The sequence below is a fragment of the Mobula birostris genome, chromosome 31 (genome assembly GCF_030028105.1).
Source record: "Mobula birostris isolate sMobBir1 chromosome 31, sMobBir1.hap1, whole genome shotgun sequence".
Classification (NCBI taxonomy): domain Eukaryota; kingdom Metazoa; phylum Chordata; class Chondrichthyes; order Myliobatiformes; family Myliobatidae; genus Mobula; species Mobula birostris.
The window spans coordinates 31,886,926-31,912,297 of record NC_092400.1 but is presented as its reverse complement, the minus strand read 5'-3'; the positions used below and the strand labels follow the sequence as shown (position 1 = coordinate 31,912,297).

The window sequence follows — 25,372 nt, the reverse complement described above, 5'->3', positions numbered from 1 at the left end:
GGTAAGGTGTAGCACCTGCCTAGCATTTCCACCCCCCCCCCCCCCCCCGCCGCCGCAAACAACTGATCAGGTCACGTGAAGCCATGGGACAAGGTGGTAGATTTTGTATGAACAGCTGGTGCATATCACAAGGCCTGGTTACGCGACCACTGACATCAGACCATCTCTGAAGAGTATCGATAACGGCTGAGGTCACCTATCTTGTAAAGACACTGCACAGAAGGCAATGGTAAACCGCTTCTGTAGGAAGATATGCCAAAAACAATCATGATCATGGATAAATCCATGATTGCACATATCATATGATACGGCACATGATGTCATACGGCAGTACATAATGATGATGATGATTTTAATTCCTAACACAATACTCTTGGTTTTGCAAGCTCAGAGTATTATTTAGAAATTTGTAGAAATTAAACACCATTTTAATGTTAAATAGCTCAAAATTCTTTTAATGTTATAGGGGACCGATGGTAGGTTAAACCATAAGATATAGGAGCAGATGTAGGCCACTTGGCAAATCAAGTCAGTCCGGCCATTCAATCATGAGCTGATCCAATTCTTCCAGTCATCCCCACTCCCCCGCCTTCTCCCCATACCCTTTGAAGCCCTGGCTAAACAAGAACTTATCTATCTCTGCCTTAAATGTACTTAATGATTTGGCCTCCACAGCCACTTGTGGCAACAAATTCCACAGATTAACCACCCTCTGACTAAAGTAATTTCTCTGCATCTCTGTTCTAAATGGATGTCTTTCAATCCTGAAGTCGTGCCCTCTCGTCCTAGACTCCCCTACGATGGGAAATAACTTTGCCATCTCTAATCTGTTCAGATGCCAGAACGCTGTAGACCACAGGACGGAGTGGACTTGGAATGGGACCAGGAGTCGACAACACCCGGGGGGCAGGGGGGAATCAATGGAGACCATGAGCACCAACGTGCACATTATGCTGTTTCATTAAAATGGGCCCTTTTCTTTTTGTTTTACTTTATTAACCCTTTAGTCAAATTAATTGTAAAGCTAAATCGTTTAATTGCATATTTTGTACTGTTTGTTATTTCGTGGTACTGATTTGTAACAGGGTAACACATCACGCAGCATCCACCCAAACAGGAGGTTTTGCACCTCACATTTGGTGGGGCCAGAGATTGACTTCTCTAGACTTACACAGCCCACTGAACCTGAGGGTTACATATACTAAAAAAGCTTTTAGTATCTTCTTTGATATTAGTCACCAACTTCCTTTCATAATTCATCTTTTCCTTCCTAATGACCTTCTTAATTTCCTTCTCCAAGTTTTTAAAAGCTTCCCAATCCGCTATCTTTGATTTATTTCTGTTTCCCCCTTCCTCAGCCCTTTCACTCCAGTTCCCATCCTCCTGCCAAATTAGTTCAATCCAATCCCTACATCCTGAGAGCAAAAGATAATCATTGTAAAGTCGGGAGAGAAACTACATTGTCCACACCCAAAACCTTCCAAATGGCAGCACTGGCTTGACAGGTTGTACAGATTACCTCATTCTACTTTGTGTTCTGAGAATAACAAATCTAATCAAGTGAATCAAAATGTTCCTTTAAAAATTACAAATCGCTTGAGCATTTAAACTGACAAGAGCAAAGAACCTCAATGTTAACTGAAAAATGAAGTCAAAATCAAAATATTGAGAGAGGCTGATTCTAATTTGCACATCAAACAATTGAACTCTAAATCACGACTGAAATTATCTTCAGCCAAGAATCAGATTTGTTGTCATTAAAAGGACAAAGCTCCATCTCAGCAGAATGGCATATGTTAAGTGAAACAATGCTTTGATCATTTTTTAAAAATTTACTTTTCGCATTCAAATTGCAGAAGACTCTGTGGTGTAACAGTTGCAGATGCTCTACATGTATGAATCACCGAGCAACTAGAACTAACCATATTTACAACTCTCCCACTACCTGTTCAAAGTTGAAATAACAGAGCAAAAAAGCATCTGCCAATTTAGATGAATAATTAATATTTCAATGAACGTTAAATCCATTCTTGCATTCTACACATAGTACATTCTTGAACCTTGACTTAAGGTACAGGACAACTTTGCAATTACAATTTATGCTCTGGATCATAATACGACTTAAATACATTTTCAAAAGTACCAGTTCTGCAAAAATATTGCTTGCTAAATATGTTTCCTTTATCTCAGCTATTTAACAAATTATATACATCCAGAAGTCCATAACTCAAATGAATTTTACATTATTTTATATTTGAGAAATCTATTGCAATGCTTACCTTTGCACAGTGAAGATCCTTATGTTTCTTGAGCAATTTGTCAGCTTGCTGTATAGCCATCTTGTTGTTGCCATTGTCTAGATAATCTGTCCAACAGATAAAACTTATTAATATTTTTATCCAAATTTGGAAATGGTATTGAGGATATAAGCATCCATGGAACAGAATGGAATGCAAAACTTAGGCAGTACTGTAAGCATCAAGCTTTCAGAGTGTAAAAAAACAAAGTTGTTGGGGGAAAAAAATGCAACAGCAAAGAGCTTGCTCCTCCAAATTGACCACAACCTTGTTGTAGAGTTTGGAGGCTTGTGTGCCTTAATAAGCTGACAAGATATGCAGGCTGGAGTCAGGGCTTTGTGCATTGGCTCTTGGTAGGGTCATTCATGCTGAACAGGTCAAAGGACTGGTCCCCCAGGTTCGGGGGTTCAGCTCAGACCAACATCCCTAACTGGTCAGAACAAACTTGTTACAGAAACAGCAATCCTTCCACATTTGAGAGTGAGAGTGACGGTATTCCTCAGTCTTCACCCAGGACTTGCATGACTGACAGCAGTAGAAACTGAGAGGAACCTACTGACATGATGAAGGAAGCTCTGAACACCACCAGAGATGGAGGATCTTCATTGCTGCCCTAAATGCCAATGGTGTAATGGGTTGTAAGTAAATAAAGAGCTAGTTTGCACCACAGCATCACCCAGGATGTGCTGAAGAAAGCAATTTCCTTGACTGCTAAGTGTAGCACTCAAAGGATCTAGCACTGTAGAAAGAAACTGGTAAATATCCCTCAGCCATTCAAGGCCACCTATTGCGGCCTTTGCATACTAAGAACACAAAGCACACATTTCCTTACTTTCACCATTTATAGTTCTTTGAATCACCATTTTAGGCACCATGCAGGGTAGGTATTGTACTACTGATGGTAACATAATCATACCTTGAGCACAGGAATTATATTGTGGAGGCGGCAAAACTTTTGAAGTCAGTTCATGAGAAACATTTCTACTTGAACAATGCCTGGTTAAAATATCATTATCTGGTTATTTTAAAGAAATGTTTGCTCTGGTCCAATCATTGCTGCTCATTTGTCATTCCACAACTCTAATGCTCCTTTCCACTTCACTAATAACCTTCACATCTCCTATGCTCTTTTGAAAAATGTAGCTGAGCCCCGATCTGATTGATGAGAAAGAGCTTTTATTTGAAAGGTTCAATCAAAATTCAGTCACTGGAACACAGTCAGGTCCCTGAGGCAAACTATGGTGTTACACACAATTTCACATAATAAACAGCAGATGCTGCAAATCTGAATAAAATCAAAAATGCTGGAAATTCTCAACAGGGCAGGTACTATCTACAGAAAGAGAAACAGTTCCATATCACGTTTAAGGCCCTTCATGAAAAGAGCCCTATCTTCTGGGCACTTCAAACATTTCACTTTTTGCTTTAGGATTCAACAACAGGTTTGATCTGCCTTTCGCACCTTCAACACATTCCTTTATTCTCTCTATAATTACTCATTAATCTATATCATTACTCTCATTAACCAGACTGCTCCAAAAACACTGTGATAACCAACATAACCTTGGCTTCACAACACACTTCCCTTGCACCACCCACCTCTCACCCTCGCAGCTGAGAAGCCTAAACCTAATTTTCTTGCTCACATCCCAGTTCTGATGAACTGTCTGATTATAAATGTCACCTCCTGTTTCTTTCCACAGATGCTGTAGGAACCGAGCATCTCTTTCCTGCCTATCCACATTGTGTTTTTAATCATGTGTTACGGTAATTTGTCAAGTGGGTTAGGGTGTGGTAGAAGCAAATGAATATAGTTACACATTTACTTTGTCTTAGGCTACGTCCACACTATGCCGGATAATTTTGAAAACGCCGGTTTCGAGTAAAAACGACAGGCGTCCACACTAAGCGTTTTTCAAAATATCTTCGTCCACATTAGGCGGATATTTGGGCGAATCTCCTCCTACTGGGCATGCGCAGGACACACAAAAAACAAGCGAAGAGGAAACGATATACTTTGTGCGCGTTTGTCCAGTTACAGAGTAGAAAAACTTTAAAGGAATTGCTCTTGGCTGTCGCGCAGGAGGACTTAAAAGTTAAAAAAAAAACAAATACTGGAGCATATGGAGGCAACCGACAGGGAGTTCACAGACAGTATGACCCAGCTGACAATGAACATTGAAAAACTGACTAACTCTGTTGTATTAATAAAGCACCTTGTTAAATGTATAAAAAGTCTGCATCAGCGTTATCTTGTATTTCATACAATGTTACATTAGGCTGTTACACATCTATTGTTAGAGAAGCACTTGCATAAATACGTAAACCACCTTCATACAAGCAAGGACAGAAAACAGGGTGAAGTGAGTTTACTTATTCACTTCTTCACTTTGTTGTTAAAACAACGGACATTTGTTCCAGCACGTTTTGACAGCGTTTTTAAATAGTCAAAAAAGCTCACTTTACAATTTAACTCTCACGCCGTTCACACGGACTGCGCGTTATAACAGCTTGCACAGTACCAAGCAGAAGCAGAAAAAAGCATTGTTGTTGTGTTGTCATGACAACGTTTTTAAATCTCTCCGGTTATCTCGTACACACTACGCCAGATATTAAGCGTTTCCAGATTTATTCACTCTGGAGAGTGTTTTCGGAAATCTCCATTTTCGGGGGCTGAAAACGCCGGCTCAGTGTGGATGGGAGGGCAAAACGAAGAGAAAAGGCTTCGTTTTCAAAATTATCCGGCATAGTGTGGACGTACCCTTAGTTTGGTTTAGTTGAGAGAGTGTGAGCCAGGGTGATTTCTTTTGATTGCTTAATTATGCTAATTTGAACACTAATTACTTTTATTTTGCTATATAGGTTTCCCCCGCTAACCGAAGGTACAGCGTTCCTATGAAACAGTTCGTAAGCTGGAATGTTGTAAAGCGAAGACGCAATTACCATTTATTTATCTGGGAAAAATTTGTGAGCGTTCGCAGACCCAAAAATACCAAACCATGCCAAATAACACATAAAACCTAAAATAACAGTAACATATAGTAAAAGCAGGAATGATATAATAAATACACAGCCTATATAAAGTAGAAATACTTTTCCACAATCATTGCCTGCATTGTTCTCCGTAGCGAAAATCTCACGCAAGCGCTCTCGGCAAAAACACGGTGTAAGCGCTCTCCGATAACCTTTAAACTATGAAGCTGCCAAATCATACCAAGTAACACCTAAAAATACACAGCCTATATAAAGTAGAAATAATGTATGTACAGTGTAGTATCACTTACCGGAATTGGGAAGACAGTGCCGAGCACACTGATGATGGTGTGTTAGGCTGAATCATCGGAGATTGGGGTGGTGCAGTGGCCCCCACCCTCCAGGCAGCGACCCAATACCAATCCGCGAAGAATGCAGCGGTAGCCGGGATGCACCCAGCACATCTTTAAGAAAAAAGATGAAATAAACAAGCTAATTAATTACATGCCGGGTTGCACCTAATTAATTAGCTTATTTCAGCTTTCTTCTTAAAGATGTGTTGGGTGCCTCCCGGCTACCACTGCATTCTCCGCGACCCAGCTACTGCTGCATTTTCCGTGAATCGGTATCTGTCCGCAGCCCAAGGGTTGGGGTGGTGGGACGGGGGGGGGGGGGGGGTGTCATCTTTTCGTCGATCAGGGCAGGCAGGTCATCTTCTTCTATGTCTGCCTGCCTCGATGTCGAAGGTCGACGTTCGTCGTCTGCTGTGGCTGACTGGAGGGCTTGCTTGACTGCTAGCCTCGCGCATTTTTCTATCATACAGTTCTTTGTAAGCACTCAAACCATCCTGCAAATATGCCCTAAACTGACGTACCCTTTCAAACTAAAAGTCATACTTTCTATCATTACAGCGAAAATCTCACGCAGTTGCTCCATGTTCAGTTCCTGGACGACTTCACTTTTGGTCCGTTCGCTACTGCATTCGGTTTCAACTGTTATCCTTTCCTCTTCCAATTGCATCAGTTCTTTATCTATCAGTTCTTGGTCATGGGATGCCAAAACCTCTTCAACATCATCTTCGTCAACTTCCACAAGTCAAACTCACTTTGTCCTTGCTTCGTTCACCGCGATCGAAACACTTAATTATGTCTAGTTTTACGCTAAGTATAACACCCTTACGAGCTCTTTCAGGCTTTTCCGATACCTTAGAACTCATCTTGCTAACAAGTGCTCAAAGGCACGTGTTTAAGCAACGCCAGCCAGAGTGCCATTCCGAATCCGGGGGAAGAGTGGCTGCTCGGGGCGCGCGCTGCTTTTTTTTCGCACGCTGCTTTTTCCGCGCGCTGCCTTTTTCCATAACAGTTAAAACACCTTCTGTTAGCGAAAACAGGTAACTAATGTGGGTCTTTCGTAACAGTGCGGTTTCGTAAAGCGAACGTTCGAAAAGCAGGGGACACCTGTATCGCTAATTTTAGTTTTGTTAGGTTTTTTAAAAAAAAAATATCACTATAAGGTTGTTCATCTTTGCTGGTTTCGTAATAAAGGATCAAAGTACTTTTTCTTGACTTAGAGCTCAGTTATTTGTTAGCGCTTCATACAGTGTCCCAAACAGTTAAGTTAGACAACCTCTCCTCCTCCACTCTCACCTGAACACCAGCATGCCTCAAGGTGCTGAGCCCTCTTCTGTACTCCCTTTTCACCTATGACTGCGTTCCTGTACATGGTTCTAACTCCATAACCAAGTTCGCAGACGACACCACGGTGGTTGGCCTGATCAGAGGGGATGACAAGACGGCCTACAGGGACGAGGTCCAGCACCTGGCCGCATGGTGTACCGACAACAACCTGGCCCTTAACACCCAGAAGACCAAGAAGATCATTATGGACTTCAGGCATGCTAGGAGCCACACTCACGTCCCCATCTACATCAACGGAGCTGTAGTGGAGCGTGTATCAAGCTTCAAATTCCTTGGAGTCCACATTTCTGAGGATCTCACCTGGTCCCTGAACTCCTCCATCCTGATCAAAAAGGCGCAACAGCATCTTTATTTCCTGCAGAGCATTAAGAAAGCTCACCTCTGTCCTAGGATACCGACGGAGTTTTACCACTGTACCATTGAGAGCTTACTCACCAGCTGCATCTCGGTGTGGTATGGCAATTGTCCCGTGTAGTGAAAACTGCCCAGCGGATTATCGGCACCCAATTGCCCACCATTAAGAACATCTACCATAAACGCTGCCTGGGCAGGGTGAAAAGCATTATCAAGAATGCATCTCACCCTAACCATGGACTTTTTACTCTCCTCCCATCCGGTAGGCGCTACAGGAGCCTCTGCTCCCGCACCAGCAGGCACAGGAAGAGCTTCTTCCCTGAGGCTCTAACCCTGCTGAACCTCACATCACAGCGCTAAGCAGTATTGCACCCATATTGTACTATCTCAGTACTTTTATATTTGTGTGCTGTAGCACTTACTTTTTATTCGCAGTTATTTTGTAAATAACACTATTCTTTGCATTTCTGGTCAGGGGCTAACTGCATTTTATTGGCTTTGAATCTGTACTTGGAACAATGACAATAAAGTTGAATCTAATCTAATTCAGTTGTTCAATGGTTTTGGTTTGCTTTCAAGTAACTGCTACAGATGCCTGTATTGTGCTGCATGTTTTTATGCTGCCTGGCCTGCTGAGTGTTTCCAGGATTTTGTTTCTTTCACAATACTGGAGTTGCCTCCTGATTGGGTTATTCAAATACAAAACCACTTTTTAAACCTTTTTAAGTTTATCCAGTTAAGAGGATGAACAATGGGACCTCAAAGAGTCCAAATCAGCAGCAAACCTTGGACAGCGAGTGGCAAGGTTTATGAGGCAAATATTGGTAGATCACACAGATACACGTGCCGCAAGCCATGACTTGTGGAATATCCTTGAATTAATTGAGCCAGAGAAAAGTTCTTCCACCCCATCAAGATGGCACAAAGTGTGCATGATTTATCAACCCACTGAACCCTATTGTTTTGTGAAAGAGGCGTTTGTGTCCTTATTATTTCGATACCACTTTTTTTGTTATAGGTGGGGGATAAAAAGCACCACATGACAGGAAGGAGTAACCCCAATTAAAAATCAAGCAATCAGCCCCCTCTGCAATTTTTAGAAGAAAATTAAAGATGTAACCCTTTAATCAAATTATAAGTTTTTCAATTTAGTGCATGTCTGTGTGACCACCTGCCAGCCAAGAGTACAACAGCAAACACCTATTTTATAGAAACAGAATAAATTACAGATCTGTTCAGACTTGTATGCATCACTTTATATTACTTAAAAGCTATTACTTATTGGCATCTGACATGAGGCTGTGTAATGTTAAACGCTCATGGTATTATAGGAAAGATATTAGCATGCATAGAGCATTGGCTGATTAGCAGGAGGAAAAGAGTGGGAATAAAAGGAGCTTTTTCTGGGGTTGGCTAGCCAGTGACTAGTGGTGGTCCACAGAAGTGCCAATAACTTGGATGATGGAACTTGAAGGCTTTGTGCCAGGTTTGCAGACAATAGAAAGATAGGTGGAAGGGCAGGTAGTTTTTAGGAAGTAGAGAGACTACAGAAGGGCTAAAACAGATTAGGAGAATGGGCAAAGAAATGGCAGATGGAATACAGTGTCGAGAAGTGTATGATCATTCACTTTGATAGAAGAAATAAAAGCCTACACAATTTTCTAAATAGAGAGAAAATTCAAAATTCTGAGACACAAAGGGACTTCACTCCTCCTACAGGATTCCCTGAAGTTATTTTTCAGGTCAAGTCAGTGGTGAGGATGGCAAATGTGATGTTAGTATTCATTTTGAGGACTAGAATATAAAAGCAAGGATGTAATGTTGAGGCTTTATTAGGCACTGGCAAGGCCTCTCTAGGAGTATTGTTAGCAGTTTTGGGGCCCTTATTTGAGAAAAGATTGGAGAGAGTTCAAAGGAGGTTCACAAAAATGATACAAAGATTGAAAGGCTTGTTGTATGAGGAGTGTTTGATGACTCTGGGCCCCTGCTCACTGGAATTCAGAAAAATGAGGGATGGCCTCATTGAAAACAATAAGTGTTGAAAGGCCTTCTTTCAGTTAGTCCTGACGAAGGGTCTCGGCCCAAAACACCAACTGTACTTCTTCCTGCAGATGCTGTCTGGCCTGCTGCATTCTACCAGCATTTTGCGTGTGTTGCTTAAACTAATAACACACAAACAATTGTAGTTTTCATGTCCTTATTGAACACATTGTTCAACCATTCACCGTTCAGGCTGGGGGAAAAGTATGTGAACTCTTGTATTTAATAACTGGTAGAACCTCCTTTAGCAGCAATGACCTCCACCAAATGTTTTCTGTAGCTGCTGACCAGACTTGCACAATGGCAAGAAGGAATTTTAGACCATTCCTCCAGATAAAATTGTTTCAGTTCATCAGTATTCCCAGCATACCTTGCATGAACAGTCTTCTTCAGGTCATGCCACAGCATCTCAATTGAGTTAAGGTCTGGACTCTGACATGGCCATTCCAAAAGACAAATTTTCTGCATTTTAAAACATTCTGTTGTTGATTTACTTTTGTCTTTCGGATCATTGTCTTGTTGCATCATCCAACTTCCATTAAGCTTCCGCTACCCTGAAAATGCTCCTGTAAAATGTCTTAATACAATTTTGAATTTATTGTTCTCTCAACGACTGCAAGCTGCCCAGACCCCGAGGCAGCAAAGCAGCCCCAAATCATGATGCTTCTTCCACTATGCTTCACAGTTGGGATGAGGTTTTGGTGGTGGTGTGCAGTGTCCTTTTTCCTCCAAGCAAAGCAGTGTGCATTTCAAGGAAAGAGTTCAACTTTTGTCTCATCTGTCCACAGAACATTGTCCCAGAAGCATTGTGGAACATCTAGGTGGTCTTCTGCAAACCTGAGAAGTGCAGCAACATTTTTTTGGAGAGCAGTGGTTTCCTCTGCGCTGTCCTTCCATGAACACCATTCTTGTTCAGTGTTTTTCTTATAGCAGGCACATGAACAGAAACTTCAGCAAGTTCCAGAGATTTCTGCAGGTCTTTTGCTGTTACCCTTGGGTTCTTTTTTACCTCCTTCAGCATTGCATGCTGTGCTCTTCATGTGATCTTTGTAGGGCACCCACTCCTAGGCAGAGTGGCAACAGTACTGAATTTCCTCCATGTGTAGACAACTTCTCTTGCTGTGGACTGATGAACACTCAGGCCTTTAGAAATGCTTTTGAAGCCTTTTCCAGCTTCATGCATCTGTAAAATTCTCCTTCTAAAGGTCCTCTGAAAGTTGTTTTGATTGAGGCATGGTGCATATTAACAGATCCTTCTTGAGAACAGCAGGCTCTGTCAGTAACTGTGTATGCGTGTGTGTGTGTGTGTGTGTGTGTGTGTATGTGTATATAGATATACACACACACACACACACACACACACACACATACATATAGGGCAGGCCAGCTCTACAACTCATCTCATTGATTGGAACACCCGACTCCAAACAGCTTTTGTAGAAGGGATTATCCCAGAGGTTCACATACTCTTTTGAACCTAGACTGTGATTGTTTAAATGGAGGACACAGTATCGACAAGGAGTAGTACAATTGTTTGTGTTATTGGTTTATGCAGATTGTGTTTGTCTATTATTGTGACTTAAATGAACATCAAACCACATTTTATTAGTAATTAATGCAGAAAACCAGGTAATTGCAAAGGGTTCACAAACTTTTTTTTGCAACTATATTTATGTTTTTATCTAAATGTCGCAAAGATTGTTTTAAGACTCCAATACACCCTCCAACATCCCAACATGAATATACCGCAAGATTCCATTTAAATCTCCTACCTCTCACCTTTAAAGTATGTTCACTTGTTCCTGATGCCCTACACTATGGGGAAAAATAAATTTTGACTACCTACACTACCATGACCTAGATATATTTTATCAGGTTTTATCTGATTGGTAACATCTCCTCCACTCTCACCAACAGCACAGGTGAACCACAAGGCTCTGTGCTTAGCCCCCTGCTCCACTCACTTTATACTTATGATTGCATAGCCAAGCCAGCTCCATTGCCATACTTAAGTTTGCTGATGATATCACTGCTGTTGGTCAAATCTAAGGTATTATCATATAGCAGGGACACTAGAAATCTGACGGAGTGGTACCACAACAATCTCTCACTCAAAACCAAAGAACTGATTATTGACTGCAGAAAGAAAGAGCCGGTGGTCCATGAGCCAGTCCACATTAGGAGATTGGAGGTGGACAGAGTCAGTAGAATTAAATTCCTTTTAACATATCAATGGATCTGTCCTGGGCCCAGCAAACAAGTGTCATTACGAGGTGAGACACCACCTTGGCATTGTCACCCAAAACTTTGAACAACTTTTACAGCAGCGAAGTGGAGAGTATCCTATCTGGTTGCATCACAGCATTGCATGAAAAAAGACAATACCCAGGAACAGAAAAGGCCACGGAAAGTGGATATAGTCCAGTCCATCACTGGCAAAGACTCCTGCAATGAAGTACTGCTGCGAGAAAGCAGTACCACCATCAAAGGCCCCCTTCATCCAGTCCATGCCCTTTTCTCACTACTACCACTGGGCAAGAAGTCCCACACCACCAGGTTCAGGAACAGTTATCACCACACAACCCACAGGCTCCTGAACCAGTGTGGATAACTTCGGTCACTGCTACTCTGACCTGATTCTACAACCTAGAGTCTCACTTTCAAGGACTCTATATAACGTGTTCTTGTTTACTTTTATTAGCACAGTCTTGGTCTATTTATCTATTGTCTCTCACAAAATTTTATTTCTATTTTTCTGTGAATGCCTGCAAGAAAATGAATCTCAAGGTATTGCATGAGAACGGACTTTGATAATAAATTTAGTTTAAACTTTGAGCTTCTTTTGCTCCAGGGAAAACAAGCACAGCCTATCAAATCTTAATAACATTAATAATAAATAAAAAAGCAATATATATTGAGAACATGAGATGAAGCATCCTTAAAGGCAGTCCCTAGGTTGTGGAAACAATTGAGTGATGGGACAAGTGAAGTTCAACAGCCTGATGGCTGAGCTGTACTAACTGTTGCTGAAGCTGGTGGGGTGAGTCCTGAGGCTCCTGTACCTTCTTCCTGATGGCAGCAGTGAGAAGAGAGCATGTCCTGGGTGGTGGGGGTCCCTGATGATGGACGCTACTTTGCTGCAACAACGCTCCATGTGGATGTGCTCAATGGTTGGGAGGGCTTTACCCCTGATGGACTGGGTCATATCTGCTACTTTTCGTAGGATCTTCTGTTTGTGGCATTGGTGTTTCCATACTGGGCTGTGTTGCAGCCAATGTACTCCCCACTACATATCTATGGAAGGGAATAGAAACAGGTAGAAGGCAGAAATTGAAAATGTCCCCTGGACTTGCACATCAGTGCGAGTCAAGTGCGATAGTATCATTTTAAAGTTGCGTATTTGCAAAGCTTAAGTTAAGCATGGAACCAAAGACCAGGAAAACTACTCTCCTTGAAGCAAATAATTTTAAAGATTTGATAAAATTTGAAGGGGAGGAGAAGATGGCGCGACTGCTCCGAATTGATATCGCATCTGTGAACTAGGTTGCCATGCACAATCCTGATTTGATGGAGACAGCCGTGAGAAGCACAGAGGAACATCTGGAGAAACTTCTGAAATGCCTGCTTTGCTGCCGCTGCTACTGTGCGATCGAGAATCTCCGGAGGGGAAGGCCCCGAATCCTCGGCTTTGCCTATTGCCTGTTGCCGGGGCAGGGGTCGAAGCGCTCAGCAGAGATGGTGCTCAGTGTCCGAGAGCTGGTCAGAGACGCAAAGTTTTCGGATGGACTTGGAGTCGGACTGTGGTCGGGTGTTTCCAGGGTGCTGTATCAGCAAGTTTGCGGTGCTGGAAGCTCATGACAGGAAGAGTTTTCTTCCTTCAACCGTCTGCGTGAGATGATGGGACTTCCGAGAGACTTTGAGACTTTTTACCATGCCCATGGTCTGTTCCTCTATCAAATTACGGTATTGTTTGCACTGTTGTAACTATATGTTACAACTATGTGGTTTTTGTCAGTGTTTTTAGTCTTGGTTTGTCTTGTGTTTCTGTGATATCATTCTAGAGGAACAAATTGTATCATTTCTTAATGCATGCATTACTAAATGACAATAAAAGAGGACTGCCTGTCCTCATAACCTAATCTAATCTAATAGAGATATTCAAAATTAGACAGGGTTTTATTGGGGTAAGTGAGGAGAAGGTTTCTTGTGGTAACTGGAGGAAACAAGTTTAAGGTACAAGGAAAAAGAACTGGGGGGGGACGGGTGGACAGGAAGGCTTTCGTCCTGGCAAGTTTGCAGACGACACAAAGGTTGGTGGTGTTGTAGATAGCGTAGAGGACTGTCAAAGATTGCAGAGAGACATTGATAGGATGCAGAAGTGGGCTGAGAAGTGGCAGATGGAATTCAACCCGGAGAAGTGAGGTGGAACACTTTGGAAGGACAAACTCCAAGGCAGAGTAGAAAGTAAATGGCAGGATACTTGGTAGTGTGGAGGAGCGGAGGGATCTGGGGGTACACATCCACAGATCCCTGAAAGCTGCCTCACAGGTGGATAGGGTAGTTAAGAAAGCTTATGGAACGTTAGCTTTCATAAGTCGAGGGATAGAGTTCAGAGTCGCGATGTAATGATGGAGCTCTATAAAACTCTGGTCAGGCCACACTTGGGAGTACTGTGTCCAGTTCTGGTCGCCTCACTATAGGAAGGATGTGGAAGCATTGGAAAGGATACAGAGGAGAGTTACCAGGATGCTGCCTGGTTTAGAGAGTATGCATTAGGATCAGAGATTAAGGGAGCTAGGGCTTTACTCTTTGGAGAGAAGGAGGATGAGAGGAGACATGATAGAGGTGTACAAGATAATAAGAGGAATAGATAGAGTGGATAGCCAGTGCCTCTTCTCCAGGGCACAACTGCTCAATACAAGAGGACATGGCTTTAAGGTAAGGGGTGGGAAGTTCAAGGGGGATATTAGAGGAAGGTTTTTTACTCAGAGAGTGATTGGTGCGTGGAATGCACTGCCCGAGTCAGTGGTGGAGGCAGATACACTAGTGAAGCTTAAGAGACTACTAGACAGGTATATGGAGGAATTTAAGGTGGGGGCTTATATGGGAGGCAGGGTTTGAGGGTCGGCACAACATTGTGGGCCGAAGAGCCTGTACTGTGCTGTAGTATTCTATGTTCTATGTATGTTCTATGATAAAATGTACTTTTAAGTTGACCCTAGTACGATCACTTTGCCGATGGTGGGAATTCTTAACAAGTGTTCTCTCAACTAAATTTATGCTACCTGAGTCACTGTACAATATTGTTCATGACACATCTCACAAACCAGTCCTGTGCTTCCTGCATCATGGGTTCATACAGTGCCTATAAAAAGTATTCACACCCCTCTGAAATTTTCATGTTTTATTGTTTTACAACGTTGAATCACAGTGGATTTAATCTGGCTTTTTTGAAACTGATCAATAGAAAAAAAGACTTGTGTCAAAGTGAAAATAAATCTCTACAAAGTGATCCAAATTAATTACAAATATAAAACACAATAGAATTGATTGTATAAGCATTCACTCCCCGTAATTATCACTTGTATAGCCAATTGCCTTTAGAAGTTGCATAATTAGTTAAATGGAGATCACCTGTGTGCAGTCAAGGCATTTCATTGATTGTGGGAAAAAAAATACACATGGATCTGGAAGATCCCCATACTGGCGAGTCAGTATATTAACAAAAACTACACCATGAAGACAAAAGAACACTCCAAGCAACTCTGCAAAAAGGTTATTGGCAGGCACAAGTCAGGAGATGGATACAAGAAAATTTCCAAGTCCCTTGGAGTACAATTAAGTCAAGAAATGGGAAGAATATGGTGCAACTGTAAATCTGTCTAGAGCAGACGATCCTCAAAAACTGAATGACCGTGCAAGGAGACGAGTGAAAGAAGCCACCAAGAGGCCTCTGACAACTCCAGAAGAGTTACGAGCTTCAGTGGCTGAGATGGGAGAAACTGCGCATAGAACTGTTGCCCGGGTGCTTTACCAGTTGCAGCTTTATGAGAGGGTGGCAAAGAGAAAGCCACTTTTGAAAAAAACTCTCATGAAATCTGGGCTAGAGTTTCCCAGAAGGCATGTGGGAGACTCCAAAGTCCAAAGGTTCTATGGTCTGATGAAACCAAAATTGAGCTTTTTGACCATGAAACTAAACACTATGTTTGGTGTAAGCCAACACTGCACATCATCAAAAACACACCATCCCTACCGTGAAGCATGGTGGTGGCTGGATCATGCTGTGGGGATGATTCACTGCAGTAGGCCCTGGAAAACTTGTGAATATAGGAGGTAAAATTAATGCAGCAAAATATAGGGAAATCCTGGAGGAAAACCTGATGCAGTCTGCAAGAGAACTGCGACTTGGGAGAAGATTTGAAAAGGCAATGACCCCCAAGCACAAAGCCAAAGCTACACAGGAATGGCTTAAAAACAACAAAGTTAATATCCTGGAAAGGCCAAGTCAGAGTCCAGACCTGAATCAAATTGAGAATTTGAATCTGGACTTGAAAAGGGCTGTTCACTCACAATCCCCATGCACTCTGACAGAGCTTGAGCAGTTTGTAAAGAATGGGGAAAAATTGCAGTGTCCAGATGTACAAAGCTGATGGAGACCTACCCGCAGGCTGAAGGCTGTAATTGCTGCCAAGGGTGCGTCTACTAAATACTGACTTGAAGGGTGTGAAAACTTATGCAGTCAATTTGTGTTTTATGTTTGTAATTAATTTAGATCACTTTGTAGAGATCTGTTTCACTTTGATACAGTCTTTTCTGTTGATCACTGTCAAAAAAGCCAAATTAAATCCACTGTGATTCAATGTTTTAAATCAATAAAACATGAAAGCTTCCAAGGCAGATGAATATTTTTTGTAGGCATTAGATATGAAAATATGATGATAGCTATTAATGAGTGCCTGGAGTCTTATTAGCCAGTCAATTAAAGGTAAGTTGGGTATACATGATAATAATACAGGATGCCAACATGGGAATGGATATAATGTGCAGTATCTTTACCAAGCTGCAATGCAACCAGTCAATATACTCTCCACCAAATAGTTAGTCAAACTCTTAGATGTCATGCTGAATATTTGCAAACTCCCAAGTGAAGAAGCTGCCATGCTTTTTTTCCATAATATATTCTGGGCCCAGGACAGGTCCTCTGAGATGATGACACCCAGGAATTTAGTTATTGACCCTCTCCATCTCTGATCCCGTAATGAGGATTGATTCATGGACCTCCAGTTCGAATGTTCATCGACATTCCATAGTGTCCATCGACATTTCATAGTGTCCTACCATAGAACATAGAATAGTACAGCACAGTACAGGCCCTTCAGCCCACATTGTTGTGCCCACCATCGACAGTACTCCTACCTTGCTTTGATATCCCAAAATACATAACCTTGCATTTGTCAGCATTAAATTCCACCTTCCAAAACTCAACCCAATTTGCTACCGATCTACATATCCTGCTGTAAACTTGAACCAATTCTTCATCACCCTTAACACCACCAATTTTCCTATCATCTGCAAACATACTGATCATCCTTCCTTCTTAACAAACCATGTGTTCTTACAGAATTAATGTATGTCTGATTGATTATGTTGCAATATAACATCTAATGGCAAACACAAAAGATTCTGTAGATGCTGGAAATCTTGAGTAACACACACACAAAATGCTGGAGAAACTCAACAAGTCAAGGCTGATGAAGGGTCTCAGCCCAAAACACTGACTGTTTATATCCATCCACTGATGCTGTCTGATTTATTGAATTCCTCAAGCATTTTATGTATTGCACTAAGTAACAACCTAGGTTTCCCAGAAAACTACCAACCCCCACATCTTCTTGAAAATTGATGGAAAAATTAACAATCTCACACTTACATGGTTACTGTGGGGCTTCTATAGGCCTCCCCAAAAATCAGACACATAATGCAAAGAAAAAGGTTTCCCAAACTATTGAACAATAGAACTCTAAAGTTTGGTGTCAGATATGTGAAGGGAAGAGAATGAAAAAAAAGCTAAGAATTTGAAAAAAAAATCCACAGATTTACTACTTTCTGCGAGCACATTAGGCAGGTCAGCTGTCAAAAAAATTAAAGCAACTCCCATTAAGATTTTGAGCCCATCAAGAATTGCTTTTCATGGAAATCCTAGTATTAATGTAGAATCACCCCAATATAGGTCATTTAAACTGTACATCGATGGAATATAGAAGGGGAAAAGAGAGAGAAATATGACACCCCATTACTGGATCAGAATATCTTGTTTTCCATAGGTTTGTTTTCAAATTTCTAAGCTCATCATTCCAGTACCAAAGAATCATTGACCTGTGTCTTCCATTCACTTTATTATGAGTAAGAGTTACGTTTGAACTTTATTAGATCATATCAAAATCTTGCATGAAGAAAATTCCCTTATTCTTCAAAACTTTGGTGAACAAATCTTATCCAACCACATCTCTGAAGAAACTCATTTCCAGGAATCAATTTACTAGGCCTGCTTCTAAGGCAAATTCATTCCTTCTTAATGAGAGACCAAAACTGCAGTCCAGCATGAAAACCTCATACAAATGTAAACATCGCTACTCGTCCTTTTCTAAGTACCTTGTGCCACGGTCGACATCATACCTATCTTTCCAATTGCTAACTGAACTTGAATTAACTTAATTGAACTTAATAAAATTAACTTATCAAAATCCTCGGCACCCCAACATACACTATACTTTGTTTTTTTTTAAATAATTCTATTCTTTCAAATAAAAATGGAACAACCTCAACCTTTGCTGAATTATAATTCAATGCTGTACAGTCAATTCACCTGTCTACATCCACTTGTACACTTATGTTGAGATACAGCACGGTAAAAGGCTCTTCAAGCCCAACAAGCTCGCACCACCTAATTACACCCACGTGACCATTTAACCTACCAATCCATCGGTCTTTGGAAAGTGGGAGCACCGGAGAAAACTGATGCGGTCATGGGGAGAACCTGGAGACAGTGGCGGAATTGACCCTGGGTCACTGGCACCATAATAGCATTATGCTAATCGTCACGCTACCATGTTCACCTCACTTTGCTTTTTTAGCTAACATCAGCAAAAGTAGGTCTATTATATTTGATATCTTTATTAGTTCATCAATATATTGTTAATAACTTAGGGCCCAGGTCTGAACCTTGCAGATCCTGAGCAGCATCAACTGGTTATCTAACCATTTATTCCTACCTTTTTTCCTGAACTTTAATGAATCCTTTTTCCTTGATAATGTGCAACCTTCTCTGTAAGGAATCTTACCAAATTTCCTTTTAAAATCCATTGGTTTCCCCATTAGTTGCCCTGACAATTCTTTCTTCAATAAAACTAATATACCTGTGAAAAAAAATCCTTATAATTAATACATGTTGATTGTCCAATCATTGTAGGATTTTGTGACACAGTTATTGAAATTTAATTTTCCTTGCTAACTGGGTGTCACAGCAAAAACTAATTCAAAATCAAAGTAATTGCTGCTAGCCTACAATCGCTACAGAGTTGTTATACTTGCATGATGCAGCCTCCAGCTCCAATGAAATGACTGCTCCAAAGAGTCAAATTCTTTATTCGACCCTTTATTAGCAATTAGCAAACATACAATCTTGAATCGACATTAAGTGGCCAGTGCAGATAAATGACCTCCATCAGTCTCAAACTACAAACTGCCATGAAATAAGCAAGAATGCGCAACTTGCTCCCCCTCGTTTTTACCACACCCCCACTATTGTGACAAGTTACAATAATAAACATGCAACACAGATACATGACTCTTACAATGGGCTATATTTTCCAATTTTCCAATTCCCACCTTTCTTCAAATGGAGTTTTCAGTTTACTGGGATTTTTCATTGAGGCTCAAAGAGTAACAACATGGTGGCAGTGGTAGAATGGCAGGTAGGGTGCTGAGGATAATGGAAATGAAATGAGGCAAATTACATCCAAAGAGTGTCAGTCACTCTTTCAAGATGTTGAGTTTCCTTTAACCATTAGGTGCAGCAAAATAGCAGGTATCCACGGTTACTTTTTGACATTCAAAGTAGCAATAATTCTATTCATCCAAATGACAAGATTTCATTCTATTCTTTTAAATACCAAATCATTATTTGTGACAGAAGACTTTTCAGTAAAGTGTTCACAAATTTCACATCCTAAGACTGCACATGCAGACAAATGTCTAAGACTGTTCCCCTCCTACCTGCATCCAGGCAGCAGTTGAACAGCAAAGCTCCAGAGGGAAGAACAATAAAGAGGTGGTCACGGGAGGCAGAGGAGCAGCTGCAGGAATGCTTTCAGTCAGTGCACTGGTACATGTTCAGGGACTCAGAGGATCTGAACAAATACGACCTGAACCTGAACGTTGTCACAATCTTTATAAAGTCGTGAATGAGTGTGTCTCCACAAATCATTCAGAGTCTTCCCCAACCAGAAGCCTTGGATGAACCAAGAGATCCCCAATCTGTTGAGGGTAACAGATCAGTGGCGTTCAGGTTTGGCGACCTAGATTCAAGAGGTTCAGACATAACCTCCAGAAAGCCATCTCACATGCAAAGTGACAGTTCTGGAAAAAATGTGAAGCACAGAAGGATGCTCAACAGCTGTGGCAGGGCTTGAATGGCAAGGCAGCTCCAACCAAGTAAAACCAAGCGACATATGTGACAACAAGGTTTCACTCCCAGATGAGCTCGATATCTTTTATCCTTGCTTTGACTGACAAAACATGGAGGCACCTTGACAACCATATGCTTTCAGTCAGAGGTTGACGAGACAGCATCCTTCAGGAGGGTGAATCCACAGAAAGCATCCAGACCAGACTGGGCATCCGGCTGAGTACTATAGACCTGTGCTGATCAACTAGCTGGAGTGTTCACTGAGATCTTTAACTTCTCACTTTGACAACCTTGAGGTACCCACCTGTTTCAAGCAGACTTCAAGAACAACATGGTAACCTGCCTCAGTGACTATTGTCCAGTAGCACTTGCACCCATGGCGATGAAGTGCTTTGACAGTTTGATGAAACACATCAACTCCTGCCTGAGGAGCGACTTGGACCTGCTCCAGTTTGCCTACTGTCTCAACAGGTCAACAGCAGATGCCATCTTATTAGCTCTTCACTCAATCCCAGGGCATCTGCACAGTGAAGATGTATACATCAGGATGTACTTCATTGACTACAGCTCTGCATTCAACACCATCATCCCCTGAAAACCAATCAATAAGCTCAATACCTCACTATTGATCAATAATCAATAGGCCTCAATACCTCACTTTCCTCATTTGCGGATCCCAGTCAGTTCAGCTTGGCAACATCTCCTCCACAATCCCCATCACCACAGGTACCCCACAAGGCTGTGTGCTTAATCCTCTGCTCTACTCACTTTGTACTGTGAGGCTAAGCACAGCTCCAATACCATATGCTGATGACACCTCTATTGCTGTCAGAATCAAAAGTGGTAATGAATCAGCAGATATGAAGGACATTGAAAACCTAACCAAATGGTGCCACAACAACTTCTTACTCAACATCAACAGAACCAAAGAGCTGATTATAGACTATAGGAGTAGGAAACTGGAAGTCCATAAGCCTGTCCTCATCTGGGGATCAGAGGTGAAGAGGGTTTAAATTCCTCAGTGTTATCAATTCAGAGGATCTGTCCTGGGTCCAGCATGTACAAGAGCAGTATCTCTACTTTCTTAGAAGCCTGCAAAGATTTAGGATTTCATCTAAAACTTCTATGATATGTGGTGGAGAGTACGTTGACTGGTTGCATCACGGACTGTCCAAAGCCCTTGAACAGAAAAGCCTACAAAAAGTAGTGGATGCAGCCCAGTCCATTACAGGCAATGCCCTCCCCACCAGTGAGCACATCTACAGTAAGCGCTGGAAAGCTGCATCCATCAACATGCACCACCATCATCCAGCCCATGCTCTCTTCTCACTGCCGTTATCAGCAAGGAGGTACAGAGCCTGAGGTCCCGCACCTGCAGGTTCAGAAACAGTTATTACTCCTCAACCATCAAGCTATTGAACCAGAGGAGATAACTTCACTCATCCCAACACTGAACTGATTCCACAACCAAGGATTCTATAACATTCTCAACATAACTTATTTAACTGTCTTTTTTATTTGCATAGTTTATCTTCTGCACATTGATTGTGCGCAGTTTTCATTGATTATGTTGTTTCTTTGTATTTACTGTGAATGCCTGCAAGAAAATGAATCTCATGCATATTGTGACATACATGCACTTTGATAATAAATTTACTTTGAGCTTTGAAATATTCTCTTCTGCTTCAAGTTCAGCTTTTTTGTTATCCTGAAATCACATGTCACCTCTACTAAGGTGTATAGTAATGGAGCAGCAGTTAAACTACTGATCTAGTAACAGAGATGTGGACAAACAGTTCAGAGACACGATCTCCAAAACCACAACAACAGATGTGGAATTTAAATATAGTCTAATAATCTAGCAAAATCACTAAAGGAGGAGGAGATGATGGCGACGCAACGCAGCACGCGCGGCCACTCCGAAATGATATCGTATCTGTTAACTAGGGGCCATGCACAATCCTGATTTGATGGAGACAGACGTGAGAAGCACAGAGGAATACTTAAGAGAAACTCCTGAAATGCCTGCTTCGCTGCCGCTGCTACTGTGCAATTGAGAATCTCTGGAGGGGAAGGCCCCAAATCCTTGGCTTTGCCTATTGCCGGGGCCGGGGTCGAAGCACTCGGCAGAGATGGTGTTCGGTGTCGGAGGCTCGAAGTTTTCGGACGGACTCAAGAGTCAGCTGTGGTCGGGTGCTTCCAGGATGCTGCATCGGCAAGTTTGCGGCGCTGGAAGCTCATGGCAGGAAGGTTTTTTTTCTTCCTTCTACCGTCTGCGTGAGATGATGGGACTTTTGAGAGACTTTGAGACTTTTTTTTTACCGTGCCCATGGTCTGTTCTTCATCAAATTACAGTATTGCTTTGCACTGTTGTAACTATATGTTATAATTATGTGGTTTTTGTCAGTTTTTCAATAGGTTTGTCTTGTGTTTCTGTGATATCATCCTGGAGGAACATTGTATCATTTCTTAATGCATGCATTACTAAATGACAATAAAAGAGGACTGCGTGTCCTCATAATCTAACCTAAATTATTAGCAATGATAAAAATATTCAATTTTCTTAATATACACTTTCAGCAGCCAATACATTAACTTTCCAATTTAGGATTTATCCATCAATGTTAGATTATGACAGTTTGAGTACCCTTATCGGAAATTCCAAAATCCAAAACCCTCCCAAATCCGTATTCTTTTCAGCACTGACGCGCCACACAAAGGAAATGGAAAATACCACAAAATGCTGGGAAGGTTCCCAGGTGATGTGTAGGTCTCTGCACACCACAGACAGTTCTGAGAAGTGACCTCACACATGTAATAAACAGAAATCAAGGAAAAATAGAAAAACATTGCACAAGGTGAAAAATGAAGATCTCAATCATGTGTCATCAGCATGGGAGTGAACATATGCCGCTTAACGGTATGCTGATCATGAAACAAGCAAAGATCCATCATACAAAATGAAAACTGAAGGTAATTCAGAATACTCAGCAGGCTGGTTGCAGAAATTTAAGAAAAGGCACAGAATTAAATTCTTAAAGTATCTGTTAATGACAAAAATCTAGAACCAGAACAAGTCTATGATGTTGATTGTCTTTATACCTTACATAACAGCATTAAATTTTTAAAGCGTCACTAATGAAAATCTAACTCCAGATCAAGTCTACACTGCTGATTGTTTTTATACCTTAGGTAAAACCTTAGAAAAGTAAAATACTAATACAGTGTACTGTAATCTTCTAATCAAAGCACTCCATAGTATGGAGACTGAAAGCCATTCCGCTTTTTTTTGTTGTTCAACAGCTGATTCAGGTGTTCTCCTGATGCTGCTGTGCTGCTTTTGTTACCCTGCACACATTATAATTTTCTTTATATTTATGGTATGTAATCATTTTTACTGTTAAGTACATGAACAAGTGAAAGACAAAGTCTGCTTACTGGTGGCACATAAATTCAGAGTTGGAAATGATGGCCATACCAAGCTATCACACTTCATATTCCAAAATCCAAAACTCTCCCAGCCCCAAACATTTCAGCTAAGGGATATTCAACCTGTATTTCCATTTATTTATTAACACAACTCGTATTCTCAAGAACACTTGGTAACTTAATTGGGGTAGTGATGATAAAGTGCTCATCATACATAAAATCACATACTTAACAACAGAACAAAAGATCATTTGTATAAAATGCTTAAAAGGAAATGAAAATGTCAACACAATCCACTTTATCAAATAATGACCCATTAATTAAATGGTCACGTTACACAACCGTATAGATATTTCACTTTCATTTTGAAACCAAAAAAAAAAACAGTCCACTGCGTTCATTCTGCATTATCTTCAGCTAAGTATGACAGTTTTCCAAAAATTACTGAGCTCCTGCTATCGGCTAACCGGATTCCGTGACTGAAAACATCATCAGGCCAAATATCATTAATATGTTGCTCTAGACAAACTCTATTCGCTGCAATACAAGTTCAGTTGACACAGACTTCCGAAAAACATATAAACTACTGGGCTATACTCCCAAAATTTCATTTGCTTCACTTTCACCAAATAGTAATTCTCTAAAAGTCCTATCTCTGTCTACTGGGGAAATCAACAGGTTCTAGCGCCAGTAGAAATACCACACTGGAATACCGCTGTCCAAAGGCCCAAGCAACTTTTCTTAAATACATACCCACTAAAAAAAAAATTAGTAATGAAATGTGAACCTCACATCAACCCTGAACTGCCAGCCAGTAGAAACATTCGTTCACGGGTTGGATTCTCAAGTGTGGTGTAACTCAAGCTCCAGGACATATCTGCGGCCTAGCAACAAAATGAGTCAATGCGTAAAAATAGCAGCGCAAGCCGGTACTGGAGGCGCTTAGCTTTTGATTATGAAATATGACTGGGCAAACGTTGCACATACGAAACGAGGAATAATTCCATTACCGTATATTGGACGCAGCCTCCTGTCATTGGGATCCTGCACATGGCTACGCGCCGCCATGATGACTCTCCGCTGCTGCACATGTGCAGTTCAAGCCAGTTCGTCTGGTCACTGCGCATGACCATTGCCGGAGCAGCCGCCAAGCTGGGAGCATGCGCAGAGCTTTCATGGCTTTTGTATCAATAAACGTTTCAAATTATGACATATAGGTATCACTCTAACCAGGGCTGGCAAACAGCCCGAACCTGTCCAAATTGTGCTTCTTCAACATCAATTTGTTCAAAATTGTTCAGCTTGGCTTGTTTCCTCTTAGCCAGAAGTCATTTCCTCTTTCCCGCACGATAATGTATACAAGTAAACATCATGAGAAGTCCTGATGAAGGGTCTCTGCCCGAAATATTCATTTACATAGATGCCGCCCTGACCTGCTGACTTCCTCCGGCATCTTGTGCGCGTCGCTTTGCATTTCCAGCATCTGCAGACTTTCTCATGTTTGTCATGGGAGGTTGGTTCATTGGGTACCGGTTATCGGGAACGTAATGTGTCCAGGTTCCAATTCAACATTTCAGTCTGTTAGGAGGTCCCCTGGAGTCGGGACTGAATTGCTTACACTTCAGTTCCGTGGCAGCGAAAACAAGTCTAGTGAGAGATCTTTGGACTCTCCTGCAGGTAGGGCAGGTGCATTTTGATGGTTGAGATGTTTGGCAGTTAGAATCCCTTCCACTGTTTTCATGTGAATGTTCGATGACTTTGCAGATCCTCTTTTCTTCATTTTGAGTAGACAATGGCCAGGGACTTCTATAAAACACAAGAGATTCCGCAGATGCTGGAAATCCAGAGCAATACACACAAAATGGTGAAGGAATTCAGCAGGTCAGGAACACATC

The 25,372-nt window shown here is 41.5% G+C and overlaps 1 protein-coding gene across 3 annotated transcripts in view; it reads right to left on the bottom strand.

Annotated features, from left to right (window-relative positions):
* Nucleotides 1–24,563, bottom strand: part of naa25 (N-alpha-acetyltransferase 25, NatB auxiliary subunit) — an 86,624-nt gene extending 62,061 nt beyond the window's left edge. For 2 of the 3 annotated variants that reach the window (XM_072247963.1, XM_072247964.1), the window contains exons 1-3: nucleotides 24,488–24,553; nucleotides 18,634–18,777; nucleotides 2,280–2,365 (exon numbers count right to left, since the gene is read on the bottom strand). In XM_072247963.1, coding sequence (XP_072104064.1) covers nucleotides 2,280–2,365; nucleotides 18,634–18,777; nucleotides 24,488–24,545 — 288 coding nt within the window. In that variant the 5' untranslated portion in view covers nucleotides 24,546–24,553. Of the gene's footprint in view, nucleotides 1–2,279; nucleotides 2,366–18,633; nucleotides 18,778–24,487 lie in introns of all 3 variants that reach the window. The other variant, XM_072247965.1, reaches the window with a different exon arrangement.
* Nucleotides 24,564–25,372: the final 809 nt, after the last annotated feature.